This window comes from Medicago sativa, chromosome 4 (genome assembly GCF_051527215.1).
Source record: "Medicago sativa cultivar Bolivia chromosome 4, Bolivia_mono, whole genome shotgun sequence".
Taxonomy (NCBI): Eukaryota; Viridiplantae; Streptophyta; class Magnoliopsida; order Fabales; family Fabaceae; genus Medicago; species Medicago sativa.
In genome coordinates this window covers 11946910-11968560 of record NC_140752.1, presented here as the reverse complement: position 1 = coordinate 11968560, position 21651 = coordinate 11946910, and the positions used below count along the sequence as shown (strand labels likewise).

The following is a 21651-nucleotide window of genomic DNA, read 5'->3' as shown; positions in this document are numbered from 1 at the left end:
ACGTCGAACATGTGCAAATCATGTATATACCATGGTAGTTGAATAATTGAAGTCATATCACACAACGTATTGCCATCTGTATGAAAGATTAAAAAAATGGTTAATTATGTTTTTGGTCCCTACAAAATTGCGATCTTGTAAGTTTAGTCCTTACTTAATTTTAATAGCATTTTTAATCCCTACAAAAAAAAAAATTACTTATAATTTTAGTCCCTGCTAAAATAAATTTTGTTTAATTATCCTTAAACTCTTAAAGTTTTTAACGATTCTTTTTATACAAGTTTAGAACACTATGAAAGGTTCATTTACTAAAATCTATAATTTTTTAACATGAAATAAATTAAATATGAATTTTTTAAAACGACAAAAGTTTAAGATATAAGTAACAAAAATATGGACGTAGAAATCAAATTTTTGTGATATTTTTTCCGGAGGACCTTTTAATAACGTTCTTAACACGCCTGTAAAAAATTGTTGAAAAACTTAAGAGTTTAAGCATAAATTAAACAAATTTGAATTGAGTAAGGACTAATATTGAGTGCAGAAATTTTTTGTAGGGATTAAAAATGCTATTAAAATTAAGTAAGGACTAAACTTACAAGGTCACAATTTTGTAGGGACCAAAAATATAATTAACCCTAAAAAAAATACGTAACGTAAGATTAATAGATGGAAGACCTTTTGAAAAATTTAATACTAATATATACACCATTGACTCCTTCATAATGTATAGCCAACTAACATGTGCTCTTGTCCATAATAGTATAATTGAATGTGCACAGTTTCTAACCTTCGTAAATTAATAAAAAATAAGATACTCGATCCATATTAACATTAAAATATGCACAACTTGAATGAACTCCGTGATATCAAAATTATTTTTACACATCTATAAACCTCGAGATACCAAATTTGTTTACTGATAATAAAAAAAAGGGAAATGTTAACTTGTGCCCTCAAAGCACAAGTTAATGATTTAAATATGGAAATAAATTATTGGAATGTGTGCATATCATTTAATCTTTATCTTGTTAATCAATTAAATGCACAAACTTTTATAGAATATTTCTTCTTTTAGTTTTCTTAACATGTGTCCTAAGGGCACAAGTTAACACTACCCATAAAAAAAAAACAAATCACATGTTCTTGTCCAAAATGAATAAAATAAAAATACTAGTGTTTATCAAGAGTTGAGATTCTTTTAATTTTATCCTTTAAAAACAAAATCTCTTAATTTTACCTCGTGAACTTAGCGCTCGACCACCACCAAAAGAAAATAATGGTAGGACTCATTCAATTGTAGGACTCACAGCCTTTTTCGTGTGTATCTCTTTCTAAACGACATTCTCCATTTACAAATGAGTAAATATGCAATTACCCTTTGAAATTGTAAGTTTCGTCAATTACCCCATGAAATTAACAAAACTTCAATTACCCCCCTAAAATTGCACAACGTTAATCAATTTACTCCATCCGTCAAATTCTTCTGTTAGTACCTTAGGTTTGATTGTTCTTCAATGGGAGAGCTTCAACAGCAGCCACGGGTGGGACCTCCTTACCTTTATAGGATCCAGTTGCTTGACCACTAGCAGAAGCCATCTTTGGAATTTGAAAAGTTGCTCAAAGATGCTTGCTATTATTTTTTTTATTCTCTTAAAAAAAACATAATGAAATATACATAATATAATATTATTATTATTCCTTTGAATCCTAACAGGGAAAGAAGACCATAATTTCTTCAAGATCTTTTATAAAGTGAGAGAAGTAACAAGTTTATGTATTTTTTCTTGAAAGTGAGAGAAGTGTGTTGATGTAGAGTGTCTAGTGCTCACAATATAAAGGAAGTGAAATTTTTTAGTGTGGTTAAAATTAGCAATAACAAAGCCATATATTTTGACATCTTGGTTACGTCAATCATATGCCATTAATATGCTTCATTATATATGCAATGCATTAGTTTTTCATCTGACAGGTGTGGTTGTACTTTGCTATGTTGACTTTCCATCATTATGCTCTAATGCATGGTTAATGTTTGATCGTTTCAAGGAAAATATATGGTTGTATACCGTCAAAACTTGGCTAATATGATCCACAATTCAATGATAATGCAATCACTTTTAAGGATAAGAAAAACAAAATATAAATTTTCAAGTTCGGGGGGGCATTTTGCACATAAGTGCAAAACTTCATGGTGTATTTGCAAAATGTCATGCTGACTAACAGGAAAATTTGACGGATGAGGTAAATTGATTAACATTGTGCAAATTCAGGGGGTAATTGAAGTTTTGTTAATTTCAGGAGGGTAATTGATAAAACTTACAATTTCAGGGAGTAATTACCTATTTACTCATTTACAAATTCTTACTTGTTTATTAAGTGCAATTTTAATATGTCATCGTGAGATTAGCTCAGTTGGTATGAACAATGCATAAAATATGCAAGGTCTCCGATGTTCAAACCCCGGCCACTACCAAAACAAAAAAAGTGCAATTTTAATATTTCAACGCTCGTTTAACAGTAATACACATTTTTATCTTCAATCTCTATTTTCTATCTTATCTTTCTCTTTCCATTCTTACTTTCTCTCTCTCCAGTGGTAGGTAAATAGGTGGTTGTGTTTCTAAGAATCAATTTAGCCTCCATCCATATTATTTCCTCTCCTATATATACCCGAATACATGCACTTAAACAAGCAACAATTGATTTCGAATCCTTAGTTATATTTCGTAGATATCCCACGGCAGTCCCAAACAATGAGGAATGTGATCAGGTATAGTTTTGCACCTTTGTAAATATTAGTCGATATCAACTCTTTTTAATATTGGAGACTTTAAAATTCAACTCTTTTTTTTGTGAAGTCGATTTTTGTGAAGTTCTATCTTGAATGTTATTATGTATAGAGTTGGTGATTTTCATTGCTGGTTTCGTCTTGCATCTTACTCTCATAAATTTTTTATTTTTCTTAATATGATGTTGTTTTCAGTTCTTAAGTGACCACGGTTACAGTAATTTTGCTTGGAATATTTCTCTATTTTATGCTCTTTCTCGGTTTGGGTTTTTGTACAATCGATTGTTTTAGGACATGGGTTGGTCAGCTACCTACCTATGCCACTAAAATTAATGTCACTCAAGTAGAATCCTTAATTCATGTTGATCTTGACAACAAGCACATTTTTCATTATTTAACCATCAATTTGGTTTTTAAACTATCATCCTCTCGTCAATTTAATCTAAAACTGTAGAAATAAACATACTAATCATTCTCTCGTCAATTTAATCTAAAACTGTAGAAATAAACATACTAATCATTAGTATATATTTCTATAATTTAAGAACCGTGTTGAGAATATACTGGATTAACATATTTTCTATAATTTATTATTTTCCATTATTTTTAGGGTCCGTGTGGTGCACATGATAAGGAGACAAAATATGATAAAATATTTTGTTTTATTTTATCTTTTACTTTTAAAGTTAATAGTAACATTAAAGATGTGTTTAACATGGACCTTTTAAAAATGATCCAAAGATGGAAGTTTTCCATTTTTATATTATTTTATTAAAATTTATTAAAAATATGATGATCCACCGTTGGTTTGGGTATATATTAGACAACCCCTTAAAATTAGCGTTTGTTTTATATAGACCTCCCAAACGACATTATGGAGAATTAATTGTATGGGCACAACCACAAATAAATTATATTATATTTAAGCACACATACATAAAAATACTTATCATTTGATTATGGCGTTTAATTATTTTATAGATCCTTGAAATATTTTATCCCTAAACAAAAAAAAAAAGTTTGTAATCAAGTCCCTAAACTACAATATTTTTTGTAATTAGGTTCATCAATTACACTTTTGTTAGTTAGACATATTATTTATTAGGAAAATGCTACTTCTCAAGAAAAATAGCTTCAAGAATTTTTCAAGACACAGTTGGCAAATTTTAATTGGATGATTTATTTGTCCACTTCCTATTTTTCAGCCACACCTCCTTGAATTGTGGCAAATAGTGCATTGTGATTGGCTACTCTTTATTCTTGAAGAATTCTTGATGTTATTTTTCTAGAGATATAGCATTGCTCTATTTATTATGCATAGTTCTATCATCTATCACCATATCAGAGTAAGACAAAATATGATAGAGATATATAATAAAGGGAAATAGAGAAAAAAGATATAGAAAAAAGATGTACCAGGGATTAAAGAGAGATAGGAAAGAGAGAATGAGATGAGATAGTGGATATAGATGAAAAAATACAGTGAAAGAGATAAAGATAGGGGGAAATTCGTTGAGTATGTCTCTCTCCTATCTTCTATCCTTTCTCTTTTTTCAACTCTCCTCTTTCTACCATATTTCTTCTCCCTTTGAGTGGGAGATAAACAAGAGAGAGATGCAAAATAAATATTCTTTTCCAAACTCTCCCTCTCATTTCATCTCTTCTCTCTCCCTCTCCCATCCTCTCTAAAGTTGATTCTCTCTCTTCTCCCCCTTTCATATATTCTCTCTTCTATCTATATATCATCTCTTTTATCTCGCATTCTCTTTTTCATATCTCGCTCCCCTCTCTCAGCTCTCTCCTTTTGCAGATAATTAGATAATTACATTTATAAACATTAATATATATATATATATATATATATATATATATATATATATATATATATATATATATATATATATATATATATCGCATTGTAGGTCCTTAAACTACTTGAGGATTTTTAAATAGGTCCATATACTAAAAAAAAATACAATCATGTCCTTGAACTATTATATTTTTTGGCTTAAATTTAGTTTTGACGCTCTTATTTTGATTGAAATTAGATTTTAACACCCTATTTTGAAATCCAAATTTTAGCCCCACTGTATTATATATTTTCAAGATTTTTCCCCCTATAATATATTTTTTCAGGATTTTAGGGGTCAAAAAATCCTAAAAATTATAAAACAGTGAGGCTAAAATTCCGAATTTCAAAATAGCGAGTTAAACTTCAATTTCAGTCAAAATTGAATTTAAGAATACATTTTTTGCAATTATGCTCTTTTATTACATGTTGACTAAGAGTCTAACAAATTGATCTAATTGCAAGAAAAAAAATTAGTTTAAGGATTTGATTACAAACTTTTTTAATTTAAAAATCTATTTATAATTTCCAAATAATTTAGAAACCTAAAAAATAATTAAACCTTTATTTATTTATTTAAAATAACATATTATTTAAGTGTTTCAATTTTACATTTTCCCATCTATATATGTGCCTCAATAAAATCATGTGATGTTGTGATCAAGCAAGTATAATCCTCAACTTTATAACGTTATTTTATTAAAAATGTCTTCCATAACTATTTAAAATGCCTAATTTGGAGCTTTCAACAGACCACCCCCTTCAAAGAGAAAGAGACCACATTCGGAAATATCGTCAAGTACGGTGCAATCAGGTGATATATAATTATTTGTATTTGTATTTCATGTTGAGTAATTTTGATTTGCCTTAAATATATTTTTGCTTTTTGGAATATATGACTAAAAGTTTTTATTTTAGCAATGTTAGAGATTAAATTGTTAGACCAAAATTCTCTTCAATGGAGTTTTCTAAGGGTCCACCTTCAAATTCTTCTCAATGAAGTTTCTATATTGTAACATTAGGTGAATGAGCAATTCATAATCTAGAATTGCGTTCAAGAATCAATGTGATACTCATCGACCACATTTGATGTTTATGGATGAATCTATTGTTTCATTCTTGTTTTCGAGGAAAGGTCATGGTTGTGTGGACAAAGTAACTAATCATGGTAACATTGTTCACGATACCGTTTTGTAGGATTCATTGCCTCTTTTTATTAGAACCCTCTTAAAAAGGCAAAAATAAAGAAAACAAAGAAAGGGGGAGAAAAAAAGTTACAAAAAGCGAACAAGAGGATTTCTTTAGGGACCGATTTGGATTATCAACTTGTTCGTTTTCTGTAACTTTTTTCTTCCATTATTTGTTTTCTTTATTTTGGCCTTTTTAAGAGGGTTTTGGTTTGACACGTCCACCCCCACCCCTCCTCTTATGAGTGAATGGCAGACGAAGGGAGTTTCTTGGGGTGCCGACCTAGTCGGGATGTCCAGTTTCACCCTGATGTTCTTCTCACCCTGAAGTGATTATGTCCTTAGCCCCAGGGGCGTAGCCCTTCATATACAAGGGGTAGCCTTGGCTACCCCAACAAATATATTAGTTTTGAATTAGTTGGTATGTATTTATATCTAGCTACATCAAATAATAAACATTGAGCTACCCCAAACAAGTTCAGTTGTCGAAAATTAGCATAAATAATAAAGTAAAAATTTACTACATGATTGATAGATTTAGTTGTAATTGTCAGGTATTTCCAATCGCAATAACAACTATAGAGAAAACTTTTTTAACAATTAAAATTATCAAGAAAATAGTCATAAACATATTAAATGGGCAATAAGTCTCTTGCAAATAATCTATCTGTTTACATTGGAGAGGACATTATCATTTTATTTTGTAAACAATCAATTATAGATAAAATTGGCTTCTTGAAACATATTTTTGTCCAACTTTTTAAAATAGTTATTGTCAATTTTTATCATTTGTTGATGCTCAAAGTTAATTTTTATGTATTAGCTAATTTTCATATTATTTTGTTTTTAATATCTACAACACTTGCGATTTTTAAATTAATTTACTAAGATTTTGTTTAATTTTTGTTATAGAGATTAAATCCAAGACTAAAAAAACTTTTTTATGTAAATTTTAAAAAATTGAGACAAAAATTGAATAAATTTTATTTAGAGGCTAAACCTAAAGAAGTATTTTATCCTTAAGTTTACTATGTTGGTTTTAAAATATTTTATTCTTTTATTTATAGTTGGCTCCTGTGCAAATTTTTTGCTAGCTTCGCTGCTGCTTAGCCCAATTTTTTTTTCTTCATTTAAATGGTTTCTATCCATTTCTTCCAATGTTCTATTTTTTCTTTCGACAACCCCATTCTATCGAGGAGTTCTTGGATGGAAAAAATTATGAGAGATGTCATTCTCATAAAAAAAAAAAAACCTTGAAGGTTCATTTTCAAATTCTTCTCCATGTTCACTTATTACTAAGATGATTTTTGCATCTTTTTCATTCTGAACTCTTTTGCAAATGTTTTTAAAAGTTTCAAATGATTCATCGTTTTTTATTTTAAGAAAAGAACTCACGTGAATCTTAAAAAGTTATCAACATTGACAAAACCAAGAACAATAAAACTTAATTAAAAATGACAATAATTTTTTATTATTAACATTATAATTTCTTTTTTCTCTTAATAATTTCATTAATGTTTATTTTAGGGGCGGAACCTGTTATTGCCTCTATTTATGCTGACAGTTTTGAGCTAAACCGGAGCAGTTTTCCGGAAGGTTTTGTTTTTGGTACTGGCTCCTCCAATTACCAGGTACGTTTTGTAACATTGTGTATGTTACTATGCATGTGGAAATATGCATAGTCATTGCGTATGCTTTTGCTTTTTGTAACGGTCGTGCACCAAAAAAATTATGTTTAATTCCTAATGCTATAAGATTGGCAAAAGAAAAAACATGTACTCCCTCCGTTTCAAAATATAAGCAAAATTCACTTTTTAAGTTCATTCATTTAATGATGTATATATATGGTTCATAATATGGACCACATACATCATTAAATGAATGAACCTAAAAAGTGAATTTTGCTTATATTTTGAAACGGAGGGAGTATTACATAAAGAGAAATTCTTAGATGAACTCTCACCCAACATATCATTCTTTCCGGAAGGATATGTCCTGTGAATCACTACAAGAAAACTTTTCAGTTTTTGCTTTGAATTTATTTTTTTCTCAATTGTTTACTTAAATTGATAAATAGACTCAAATTGTGAAATTGTTCAATTTTGATTTCCTCGTAAGAGGAGGTACAACACTTGAAATAGCAGAAAGGGCATAAAAGAAGGATTTGGACAAAAATTGTAAAACATAGTTCAATTTAAGTTTCACCATTGTTAGAGACATAATGAACCATGGCCAAAGAGAGAGTAAGTAAATGCACCCAGTTTCAATTTCTTAAATAAAAATTATATATTCTTTTAGTTTAATGACATGTGTCATGTTTTAATTGGACAGATGTAAGAATGATGTGTTGGGTGAGAGTTCACACAAAAATTTCTCTAAAATAAATGCTTGAAAGTCCAAAAATTTAGAGAAAGTAATACTTCTTCCGGTCTAAAATATAAGAAAAGATTCATTTCACTGATTTATTGAATAAATGATGTATCTGATTTATATTATGGAGTATTGATTAGTATGAGTTATATTATTGAATCTTAAGAATTGGAGGTTAATCTGTCAACGGTATAATTTTGTGTTGATAATGTAGTATGAAGGTGCTGTAAGTGAAGATGGAAGAGGAAAGGGTACATGGGATATATTTGCCCATACACCAGGTACATATATACATATATATATTTCTTCGATAATTATAGTTTTATTGATACTATCTAGCCAAAAACCTAGATAGTGGATCGGCCACAAGCGCCTTACAAATCATGACCACACCTAATTGGTAGGTAGTGGTGGTTCCCAGGTGGTTCAACGGTGGTGTTGGTTTGCATGGTGGTTTATCATGGTTGTAGTGGTGTGATTTGGACGGTGTCGTGGTGGAAACTCTGGACTCGTTCAGAGTTAAACCCAAGACCTTCAATTTTTTTTTATCTATTTGGTCAACCCTATTCAACTACTCATACCCCCAATTATAATCAGTCTACATGAACAAGAAATGAGACTTTAATTTGTTACCAAACTTTCAGATGATTTATATGTTTTAATGAATGTAAATAAGTCTCAAGATATATAGACAAGTCATAGGACTTCATGTTTGTACAGTAAGATGTAAGACATGCTTAACACACAATTTCTACCGATAGTGTAAAAAAAATAATATTAATGACAACACAAGTTTTTGTACTAGAATTCTAATAGATTTCTTTTGTTGTAGTTATTTCCTGTTAGATATTGAAGAAAAGAAACAAAAACAACGACAAATATATATAATTAATTTGATAACTCTAATGCCACTCCATGTGGCTAATGGGTGGAATCATATTTTTCTTCTAATGTAGTAATTGGTGTAACTGCATACAGGGATGGTAAAGGATGGAAAGAATGCAGATGTAGCTATTGATCACTATCATCGTTATAAGGTACCTCTAATGTGATATATCATTTCAGATTAATTGATACAAATTGTAATTGTAGATCAAATCATTTTAGTCCTTAAAAAAATCAAATAATTTTAGTGATCAAAAGGTAATAATAGATTGACAATGTAAAAAAAGATGTATAGATTTTACTTTATGAATCTCTATTTTTTTTCTTCTAGTATATGTGTTAACCATTTTTACATCTTAATAGGAAGATGTTCAAATCATGAAGAATATGAATACAGATGCATACAGATTCTCCATATCTTGGCCAAGGATATTGCCAAGTAATAGAAAATGTTAAATTTGGTTACATCATTAATGAGTTTCAACTAGTTGTATCTTCCATATGCATTAACAAACTCTAACAAATATGCAGAAGGAAAACTAAGTGGCGGTGTAAACCAAGCAGGAATCATATTTTACAACAACCTGATCAATGAGCTACTTGCTAATGGTAATGCATAATAATCCATACTTTATTAGTATATCATATTCATGATGTTCATATTCATAATAATACAAATTGATGGAATTATTGATCCAGGTCAAATACCATATGTGACCCTTTTTCATTGGGATCTTCCCCAGGCCCTACAAGATGAGTATGGAGGCTTTGTCAGCACGAATATTTTGTAAGTATCATGACACAAATTTGATAGAAAATGCACATACAAAATTGAGAGAAATATTAGAATGTTTTGGATACTTCAGAACGTTCTGTTCTGCAATTAGAATGATCTCCATACACTCACACTTTAGAGAGAAAACTACAAAGGACGATGAAACTCTGTATTATTAAATGTGATAGATATGAGTGATATATATGTATGTGATATATCAACTGAATACAAAACAAGTACTTATTATATGCTAAATTGAGTTACTTGCTCTACAAGTCACTAACCAACTAACTAACTAGTTAGTTACTAACTAACCAACCAACCAACAACATAGTTGATTTATCCACAACTAACTAACATTAGAATATGAATTATACATCAACAAAATTTTCATTCAAGAAATAATAAATTGAGGATAGAGCATTATGACATTTTTTTTTTATTCATATAGTTGATTGTTTAATTTCAATATGCAGAGATGATTTTAAGGACTTCGTGGATATATGCTTCAAGGAATTTGGAGACAGAGTAAAGCATTGGGTTACTTTTAATGAGCCATTCTCTTACACTTTGAATACATCAGATTGGTACCAGGCCACACACAACCAACTTCTTGCTCATGCAGCTGTTTTCGAATTGTATAAAACCACATATCAGGCTCAAAATGGTATAATAGGCATTGGATTAAACTCTCACTGGTTTAAACCATACTCAACTGACCCATTAGATCTAAAAGCTGCCGAAGACGCCCTTGATTTCATGTTTGGATGGTAACCACTATACTTTTTGACCGTTTCTACAACAACCATGGATCACGACAAAATTGGGACCGTATAATTTGAAATCTTTTTTATCTGTTTACAGGTTTATACAGCCGCTAACAACAGGAAAGTATCCAGCAAGCTTGGTGTCTTATGTGCCAGATTTACCAACGTTCACTGCAGAGCAATCTAAGAGTCTTATTGGGTCATATGATTTTATTGGAATCAATTACTACACCAGCATGTATGCTGCCAATGCAACGAAACCAATTCCTATACAGTCTGGATCAGGCGGCGCTGACGGTGTCAATAGTGTTTTCAATACTGTTAATGTGACTTTAACAGGTAAGAACACCTTTCTTACCACTCCTAATGAAGATGGCATACATCATTAATAGAAAAATCAACGTGTGCTATGATTCCTTGTTTGACATAAATTGTTTTCTGGTATGATTCATGACAGATAAGAATAAAGATGGGACATACATTGGAGCATGGGTGAGTAAGACTCTTAAGATTATTGTTACATCTTATTTGATTGATGAATAACAACTAAACAATATGTGCAGGCTGCAACTTGGCTATATGTTTGTCCAAAGGGGATTCGGGACCTACTGTTGTACACAAAGGAAAAGTATAACAATCCTACGATTATCATAACAGAAAATGGTAATATTTATAATACATTCTTTTATTTTTTTTATTTACTTCTAACATAAAATTTAAGAAAATATATTATGTATATATCAATCATTTTATATATTAAATCTACTAATTGTCATTAAAAAGAGCAAATACTTCTAATATTCTCTCACAGTGTATTTCATTCTCCTTTTTTCAGTGTCTAATAAACTAAAATTTGAAAATTCTAATAAATTTAAATCATAGGTATGAATGAAGTCAATGATCCAACACTATCACTCGAAGAGGCGCTCATGGATACTAACAGAATTGATTACTTTTATCGTCATCTATATTATCTTTTATCTGCAATGAGGTAGCACCCTCTATTTACTTAAATCAGAATCAATTATATTATTTTTGCACTCTAATTTTTTAGTTTTATGCATTTAATTTTGACTATATTGTTGTTTTTTGGTTTTTTGTGTGAAGGCAAGGTGTGAATGTAAAAGGATACTTTGCATGGTCCCTTTTGGACAACTTTGAATGGAATGACGGATACACTGTGCGTTTTGGAATTAACTTTGTTGATTATGACAATGATCTTAGAAGACACCCTAAGCTCTCTGCCCGGTGGTTTAGGAAGTTTCTTGAACATAATAGAATTATTGGTTGATGCATGTCATCATGACCACCAATAATACTGCGTGAGCTTTGTCATTAACTACGAGAAACTTTAATCTTGAATTTGTTGTTGTTGTTTTTTGTGTTTTCAACACAAGTGTACTCTAGTCTCTCTTTTTCATTTCTTTCTTGTAAGCCGTCAGCAAAACTCTACTTTCTTCTTCTTCTTCACCAATAAAGAGGGGTGATTTAAGGTCATTTTTTGATCCAAAATCACCCCATGTATCTCGTTTTTCTCTTTCCTTTTTTAATAAAATAAGTGATTTTCACATTTATTTCGTTCTTTTATTTTGTGATTTAGTCGTCTTAGTGCGACGTGAGTGTGTTTGTCGTCTTTGTGTGGCGCTGTTTGCCTTTCTTGTTTCGCTCAGGTCTTGGTTTAGTTTAGATTGTCATATCAGTTTCGATCCAATGCAGATTCAATCAATGATTTTGACGTCCTCCACGTTGCAGATCCGGAGACATGGGTATTTCGGAGACTTTAATATAGTCATATGTGTAGGCTTTTGTACTTTGTCATTTTATGCTATTAACATGGATGATGTGAGTTTGTTTGCAAATTCATCATTTTTGTTTTTAACGAATTTGCATTGTATCAATGTACTCTATCAATTTAAGTGAATGAATATAATTTATTTTTGTCAAAAAAAAGTCTTGGATTTGTTGTTTTTTAATAAAAATCTGGAATTTGTTTTCTTAATTAACAATTATCTATATGTGTTACAAATGCGTACATTCTTAATCATGTTATGTTTTGTAATAATTAATTTAGATTTGTTTCATAAACAAATATTTATTGATCATGAGAAGATAGGGATGTGCAAAAAACCAAAAAACTGAACCGAACTACTAAACTGAATCGAATTAAATTAAAAAAAATTTGAACCATTACTAACAGTTCTGGAACTGAACTGGAACAGTTCGGTTCAATTCAAAATAGTTTGGTTGGGTTCGAAATAGAAAAAAAAGAGGTGGCATAGGTTTATGTGCTTATATTGTGTTACCTTTGTTTTATGCTATGTTACGTGGTTGAGTAGAGTATTAAATGAATAAGAGTGAGGAAGATAATTGACTCAAGATGATTACTTGGTATTTTAGAACTTTGTCAAAAGAAATGAACTGCCAAGGGAAAGTATATAATTATAAAAAAAAAAATTCAAGATTTTGAAAGGGCATGTGAGATTCCTACTCGAGACCATGTGTAGAAAACTAGTTGAGTTAGAGTGACCTTATTCTCGTGTATTTTGACCCTTATGAGTGACTAGAATGCAATAAAGTGAACTATGATAAGTAGTACAAATAGGCCGTAAATGTATAATAAATACATTTTTTATTAACCTTCAATCATGAATGTTTTGTTGCGAAGAATAGAACCATATCGCATGCGTTATCATTTCGAATGTTGCAATGTGCTATTGCTATTCCATTGCCCATTGATTCACTTAGGAGATATTGACATATTTTCACTAATCTCTCCATGTTCTTTGTTGTAAGATTAGATTCAATGTTAGTTTGCTTAAAATAAATTGAAAATTCATGCATAAGTATAAGTTTTCAATTTGCTTTAATTTCATTCTTATTTATGTATGATTGTGCTGGCCCCACACCAAGTGGTGGATGATTTCCAGCCAAAAGAAAACAAAAAAGTTTTGTTTTGCTGTGTGTCGCGTCATTTTTCGGACGGTCGAATGCCATTTGATTGACGTTTGACCCACTTTGGATTTCACGACTGAACATTTAATTTTTTTCAAAAGAAAGTGGAAAAATGTTCAAATACCACATTTTTAGGGATTAAGGGTTCGGGGGTTGGTTATATTTAGGGAAGGTGTTAAGCACCCTAAATATTCGTAGTACTCTACGAGAACCTCTTGATTTTATTTAACTTTTGTGCTATAAACTTGCTTGCTTTAAAAAATGGAATTTGAAATGATAAAAGAAAATAGAGACCTAATTTATCTACATTTTTATTGATTTGGAAGGACGTGTGTCCTTTGCCTACGTACCCGTGAGGGATCAAAACCTCGTAGTTCGGGGTAGAAATTGACGTTTGATTTGTTTTTGTGTTTTTTAATAGTTTTTGAAAAAATGTTTTAAAATGAAAAGCCAAATGGCAAATTGGAATTTGTTGGTAACTTTATATTGAAAGAAAGATGACTCAAAGTAGAATTAAATTGATTGATGATTTGATTAAGAAAGGAAATAAAATGAACGGTTACTTGATTTAAGATCAAGGTTTGTTTATGAAAATATTTTTGTGATTTTGATATATTTGCATGTTTTTGTTGTTTTGAATAATGATATGAAAATTATATAAGCATAATGAGAAAAAATAATGTTAAGCTGAAATATGAGGTTATTTTAACACGGACCAGAATATTCTGGAGAATGATTATATAAACAGAAATATAATATTAACAGTTGATTTAGGACCAGAGCGCTCTGGATTAATTTAATTAAACAAGGACCAGATTGTTCTGGAGAATAATATAATATTAACAGTTAATTTAGGACCAGAGTACTCTGGATTGAGGTGTGTATTTAATGACAAAATTTAAATATGCGTACGATAATAGTGGACAACAGAATGTAATGCAAAAATAAAATAAAAATGCATGAGTAATAAAAATAAAATGCTAGAAAAAACTACAAATGCATGAAAAAAAATGAAAATAGAAAGCAGGGGGGTGTAAGCAGTTAAAGGGGGGTGCAGAAATTAAAATGAATGAAGATTGGGCCTTGAGACAGAAAGGCGTTGGGCTTAGACCGGTTCGGTTCAAGGGAAACGAACCGGTTCAATGAATATATATAGGGGGAGGTCGGTTTTTTCTCTTCATTTTAACACAAAATCCTCTCTCTACCTTCTTTTAGAGAGAGAAGCTCTCTTCTCTCTACTTCCCTTTCTCATCTCCTCCAGCGAATGGGAGGGCGGCCGGCTGGTATTCCGACGCTGCGGTTAGCCGTCGTTGACGGCGGCGCCGCCGCTCCAAACACCTATTTTTTTTTTATTTTTTTTGTCATTTCTACTTCTTTTCTCTCCCTCTTTCCGATTTTTAACTTAAAAATTGTATTTACAAAATGGTTTAACCTAGATCTAGGTTAGAAATAACTACCTTTTCTTGTGTTTTTTTTTTTGGATCTGGTTCGATTCGATCTCAGCGGTTGTTGTAGTGGTCGATTTGGTTGTGTTGGTTGGATTTGTTTGGATCGACTAGATTGTGTTGGATTTGTTTGTATGAAACTTTGTTTGAATCGGTTTTGGTACTGGTTGTAACAGCCCAGGTGGGTCCCGCACCTATTAGTGGGGCCGTCCCACTACCCCGGCACTGTCACTCACAAGCTTAATCACTACCCCCCCTCCTCTAGTAGTGTTTTTGCCTCCCGTGGGAATCGAACCTAGTACCTGGGGATAAGTACTACTTCAATGCATTCCCACTACCAATTGAGCTAGTAGCTCAATTGGTAGTGGGAATGCATTGAAGTAGTACTTATCCCCAGGTACTAGGTTCGATTCCCACGGGAGGCAAAAACACTACTAGAGGAGGGGGGTAGTGATTAAGCTTGTGAGTGACAGTGCCGGGGTAGTGGGATGGCCCCACTAATAGGTGCGGGACCCACCTGGGCTGTTACAAAAAAAGGCGCCTTTTTATTGTAACAGCCCGGTGGGACCCTCGCAAGGCAAGGCACTGCACCCCCCGCACTGCACTGTTACTCACAAGCTTAATCACTAGCCCCCTCACCATACTAGTGTTTTTGCCTCCCGTGGGAATCGAACCTAGTACCTGGGGATAAGTACTACTTCAATGCATTCCCACTACCAATTGAGAGGGGCCCACCGGGCTGTTACACTGGTGATTGATGTTGATGCAGTTTGTAAGGTGTGGTGTGCGTGAGTTTTGTATGAATCTGTGTTTTTGGTTCTTGCTAGAAATTTGTGTGTTGTCTGGAAAAATTGTTCTTTGGATATTTTCGTTCCTGGAAAATTCTTCCTTGGATTTTTGTGTGTGTCCTTTTGCTGGTTTCAGGTGTTATATTTATAGAGGGAAGCATCACCAAAATTGCCTTGGCTTGGGTTTAACGTGACAGGCTGGATTGGATATTTTTTGGACAAAATTTTGGATATAGATATAAAAATAAATAATAATAATAATAATAATAATAATAATAATAATAATAATAATAATAATAATAATAATAATAATAATAATAGATTCAAAATAAAAAACAAAATGAGGTAAAGATAAAGATTAAAAAAAAAAAAATTAAAGTTAATTGATGGAAACTAAAAATTAAATAAATAAAAAAATGACAATTGAGAGAAGAGGGCTCGACTCGGAACCAAATATGAGATATTTTAAAATAACTCTCTGCCGAATTTTTAGTGAAAAGGCTGAGACTGATCGGGGTTAAAGGACACGTGTTAGTGATGTCTTAGGTCAAAAATTGGGGTATGACACTATGCATGAAATAGTGAGTTTATGTATATAGGCTTTCGGTGCAAAGCAATTTTCTGTGCATGTGAGTTTTGCAACTTGCTTGCAACTTTGTTTTGTTAGGTACCTCTTTCCCTATAAATAGAGGAATGAATTGAAGGAAAGTACATCAACACAAAGGGAAAGCAGAAGCTAAAGATAAAAGCTTATGCTGTGTGTTGTGTGTAGAAGTGTGTGAGAGGAAAAATAGAGTGTTGAGTAAATCCAGAGAGGTTGGGAAAAATACACCGGGTGGGTATCATCTCTATAACTCCTTGGTGCTATAAAATAATAGCATTAGAATAGGAGTGAGTCTCATAGGAAACACTATATTGTATCTCTTGAGTGTGTAAGAGAGTGGAAAGAATATTGTAATATTCTTTAATATAGTGGAATATTTTCGGAGTTTGTCCCGTGGTTTTTCCTTCGGTATTAGAAGGTTTTCCACGTTATATTCTTGTGGTGTGATTGTGTTGTTGATTATTATTATTTTTTCTTCAGCCCTGTTATTTCCCAACAGTGGTATCAGAGCTTCGGTACCGTGAGATATCACAATTCTTAGTATGCTATGTGGTTGCAGCATTGTCTGATCTTCCACATCAGAAAAGAAGTGTGATATTGTGAAGGTGCTGAAGAAGGGTGGTACTGTGCAACTGCTATGTCTTATTCAAATGCAATGAAGTTTGACATAGAGAAGTTTGATGGAAGAATCAACTTTGGATTGTGTAAAGTACAAGTCAAGAATGTGCGGATACAATCAGGATTACACAAGTGTGGAAAGTCTGGGCATTTAAAGAGAAATTGTCCAGGTGGAGCAGTTTCTGAAAAAGACTCTGAGGCAAGTGCTAGTAATATCTCCCTTGTTTCGGGAGATGATGGTGATCTTATCTAGAAGATAAAATGTGTCCTTATGGTATTTCCGCTATACCATGAAAAAGGACAGGTTATTGCTAGCGGATTCAGAACAACACACGGGCATTGGTTGACATTGATGCAGGGTGTGTGGTGAGATATGTCGATGGCTGAAGAACTTCCTGGAAGCCAACATGGGAGTTGCACCATAATCTTTCAGCAAGGTTTCGACGTGTAGAAATTCTTGGAATGGTTCAGTTTCAAGTGAAGTATATTCTTTATGGTGGAGTATGATTGTCAGTATAGACAATAGAAGGGGGAGCAGGAAAGCGGAAGAACAACAATTTATGTTGGAAAAGATTCACACTGATTTGTGTCGAAAGTCCTCCTGACCAAGGGTGTTCAGGCGGTGGGTTCCGTTGAGTGCAGCAACAGCGATACAAGTATATGTGTGTGTGGATGAAAGAGCTTCAACTTTGTGCCGAGTTGATCGGCATGGATCGCAAGTAAATGAATTGCGATGATATCTCATTTTGGCTGGAGGGGGAGAATTGTTGGCCCCACACCAAGTGGTGGGTGATTTCCAGCCAAAAGAAAACAAAAAAGTTTTGTTTTGCTGTGCATGAAATAGTGAGTCTATGTATATAGGCTTTCGGTGCAAAGCAATTTTCTGTGCATGTGAGTTTTGCAACTTGCTTGCAGCTTTGTTTTGTTAGGTACCTCTTTCTCTATAAATAGAGGAATGAATTGAAGGAAAGTACAACAACACAAAGGGAAAGCAGAAGCTAAAGAAAAATAAAAGCTTATGCTGTGTGTTGTGTGTAGAAGTGTGTGAGAGGAAAAATAGAGTGTTGAGTAAATCCAGAGAGTGTGGGAAAAATACACCGGGTAGGTATCATCTCTATAACTCCTTGGTGCTATAAAATAATAGCATTAGAATAGGAGTGGGTCTCACAGGAAACACTATATTGTATCTCTTGAGTGTGTAAGAGAGTGGAAAGAATATTGTAATATTCTTTAATATAGTGGAATATTTTTGGAGTTTGTCCCGTGGTTTTTCCTTCGGTATTAGAAGGTTTTCCACGTTATATTATTGTGTTGTGATTGTGTTGTTGTTTATTAATTTCTTCTTCTTCAGCCCTGTTATTTCCCAACAGATTGATGATGCAACCGACTTGAAGTTTTTTTTTTGAGACTATTGAAAGTTAATGGTATTTTCGATTACTTTGTATTGAACATGTTTGTTAGTGAATTAGTGAAGTTTTGCACTTGTAAGAGAATAAATAAAAATCAGAAAATAGGTAAGTAGTTGTCCACACACAATTTGTATAACATATGTGCAGTATTTTTCTATAACTAATTCTTTATAACCCAGCTTGAATTGTAAAATTAATTTGTTGGAAACTAGACACAATTTTCTACAAATTGAACACTAATTATCTGTTTTCACTGAATTTTGATAGAGAAAAAAAACTTATCACAGGTTAGAAGACATTTGATGTCCTATTTTTAAAATGCAACAGCTTGTTAGTTAAACCTATACCTTAGAACGTTTGCTTCTTAAAATTAAAAATAAATCAATAATTTGGAAAAGACACTCGTGAAAGTCTTAGTCAAATGAAATTTTATCTTTGTTTCGGAAGTAGAGAGGATCAAATTGTTGTTATACCATTGTGAATGTTCTAAAATTTTGTGTACCTTTACTGTACTACGTTATGTATTTTCAATGTGTAAAAGTATTGTATTTACTATCAAGTATACATGTATATGTATGCATATGTACAAAAATGTTATAGATAATTAATTTGCGGACTATTTTCTATGTGTCTGTGAAATGAAGTTGATACATATTCATATATTTATTGTGTGATCTGTGTGTGAAACTTTCGAAAACATGAAATTTATTATGCCATTCATATGGTTTTTCTGTATCACCGTTAATCAAGTAATTTTCCTTTTTTTTTTGGTACAAAAGAGGGCCAAAGGCCCAAAAGAAGGAAACAAAAAACTAAGGAGCTATTCGCATATTTCTAGGCATGCACACTCCAGAAATATCATCAAACATGAGGTTTTGAAGCTCATTAGGAGGAGACTCCAAAGCTACCAGATTCCAAGAATTCAAAGATAAGCTAAAATTGGCTAGCCAATCAGCACATCTGTTGCCTTCACGCCAAGTGTGAATAACTTGTGTGCCATTCCCTCCGAAGGATCTCTTGAATACGCTGAACCAAAGAAGGAATGGTTCCATTGATCTTACAATTGTTAGTAACCATATCAATAAGAATCTTTGAGTCACTCTCAACAATCAAGTGAGATATACCCTCTCTCCAAGCCATATCCAGCCACAGATAAAGACCCCACATCTCAGCATGCAAAGCATCACAAGCTCCAATTTTGCGGCTAAAACCCTTGATCCACGTGCCATCAGATTGTCGGAGGAGCCTGCCACAACCTGCAAGCTCACCATTACCTTTGCATGCTCCATCACAATTAAGTTTCACCCAACCATCCAATGGTCTTTTCCAGCCAATATACACAATTTCCTTATGATGAGGATTTTTCTACAAATGATCTTGAGCAACTTCTTCAATGGCCTTAATGAAATTTTAGATGACATAAGTTGGGTTATCTGGTCTTTGAAATCCTTCTTCAAAAATAGCTTTGTTTCTCCAAGTCCACAGATGTCAGCATGTAGTCATGAAAGTTGTCTGCCACCGTTAATCAAGTAATTTTCCTATCTTGATTATTTGGATCAACCCGACTTTAGATACATGAGTCAGCAATTAGTTTTGTTAGAAACAGGTTTTGGCTAAACAACATATACTTTAATAGCAGTTCTAAAATTTGTAAGCACTTATTTTTTTAGCCTAATTATTCTGTACTTTGTAATTTGTATTGCTTAGAAATAATTATGAGATGATATGATTAAGTAAGGTCTAAAACAAGTATAAATTAAAGTTGGAGTCAAATTGAAGCAAATTAGTGAAACTTTCAAACGCAGTTGCTTACAAATTTTCTTTATGTGGTTTTTTTTTATCCTTTCTTCAACTTGCTATTTTGTAGTGTTGATGTAGTAAATCCGCAAGTGCATGGTTTACTGATGTAGTAATAAAGAGTATCGTTCCGATAGGGAGTTGTTGAATTCAATTAACTTCTATGAATGATTAGAAGAATGTTCAATAGAAAAGTTGAGATTTTTAACGGTTTAGAAAATAATAATCCCTCCGTTTTAAAATGAGTGTCGCTTTAGACAAAAAAATTTGTTTCAAAATGAATGTCACTTTACATTTCCAATACAACTTTAATTTTTTTCTTCCAACTTTAACCTCAATAAATACTCCAACATTTCTCTCTCACACAATTTTCAATACAACTTTAAGTTTGTCTTATTCTTATAAAGTAAGGTTATTTTAGTAAAATTGCTATGACATTTGACTACTTTATTCCATTACTTAATATGCGTGCAATTGGCTAAAACGACACTCATTTTGAAACGGAGGGAGTAATAAAAAGCGCCTTGTGATTATTGGTTCGTCATGGTGACAAATCTTTCACAAACCAAACCCTAAACCTAGAACTTTATGTTGGACCTATTTTCTAAAGACAAGTTTCTCTTTAGCCTATCACATCTCCTTTCGGTTTCAGTGAGTGTGTTTCTCTAGCAACCACACCTATTTTTATGGTTGATTGCCATTGAATTGAAGCTCGAAACTTTATTGTCTCAAGGTTTGCTAGACTATTTTCATGTTTCGCAATCCTTGTCTAAATTCACTTGTTCCAATATTAAAACTTCATCTTTCGATCAATCGCTTAATATTTGTGATGAATCAATAACAATTATTAAACTTCATCTTTCGATCTATCGATTAATATTTGTTATTGATTATAAGAACGGTGAAATAGATTAGAAAATAGATTTACATAAAATTAGGGTTTGAGGCTTGGTTTGATTAGGATTAGGTCATTAGACTCATCCAACAATCCCAAGACAAAAAAGAGTCTACTCACTCATGTTCATTGCAGACATAGAGAAGAAGAAGAAGAACATAAAATAACAATAAAATAAAGGTAAACTTTTATTCAAAGAAACAATTGTCACTTATTATTTCCAAGAACAAAAGATGATTATACAAGCTAGATGGCTGCTCTATTTATAGTTTAACATTGACTAGAGCCCTAAGAAAGAAATCATTAAAGTGTTGCACAAGAAACCATGGGCTCTAGGTCAGAAATACTAAAATAGGCAGCTTGTCGAAGAAGCAAAAGCAGCAAAAGGACAATAAGGGGCGCGCTTATGCTCATATTTTGGTGAAGGATCTTCAAAATTTGTGCACATGATATTTTTGTATAAGATCTTAATATTTTTGGCATAAATCAACTCCAAATCTCCTTTCTTTTGCTCCAAGACTC

General features: G+C 32.2%; 1 protein-coding gene and 1 long non-coding RNA gene across 2 annotated transcripts; both read left to right on the top strand.

Annotated features, from left to right (window-relative positions):
• Positions 1 to 2694: 2694 nt before the first annotated feature.
• Positions 2695 to 12195, top strand: LOC146926350 (beta-glucosidase 13-like). The gene is made up of 14 exons (XM_085758718.1): positions 2695 to 2770; positions 5390 to 5451; positions 7352 to 7455; positions 8409 to 8475; positions 9173 to 9231; positions 9443 to 9518; positions 9611 to 9688; positions 9779 to 9866; positions 10331 to 10624; positions 10719 to 10960; positions 11079 to 11113; positions 11185 to 11284; positions 11504 to 11612; positions 11729 to 12195. Exons 1-14 carry the CDS (start codon positions 2754 to 2756, stop codon positions 11910 to 11912), a joined length of 1515 nt encoding a protein of 504 aa, XP_085614844.1. The 5' UTR covers positions 2695 to 2753; the 3' UTR covers positions 11913 to 12195.
• A 4361-nt stretch (positions 12196 to 16556) lies between these two features.
• Positions 16557 to 20094, top strand: LOC146926349 (uncharacterized). Its single transcript, XR_015034098.1, has 2 exons — positions 16557 to 18129; positions 19217 to 20094. It is a non-coding gene; the product is annotated as an uncharacterized LOC146926349 (long non-coding RNA).
• The last annotated feature ends 1557 nt before the right edge of the window (positions 20095 to 21651 follow it).

Excerpts from the sequence above, each read along its gene's own strand:
- LOC146926350 (XM_085758718.1), top strand. Across the intron at positions 7,456-8,408 it reads CTGGCTCCTCCAATTACCAG|TATGAAGGTGCTGTAAGTGA; the intron begins GTACGTTTTGTA and ends TTGATAATGTAG. Across the intron at positions 9,232-9,442 it reads ATCACTATCATCGTTATAAG|GAAGATGTTCAAATCATGAA; the intron begins GTACCTCTAATG and ends ACATCTTAATAG.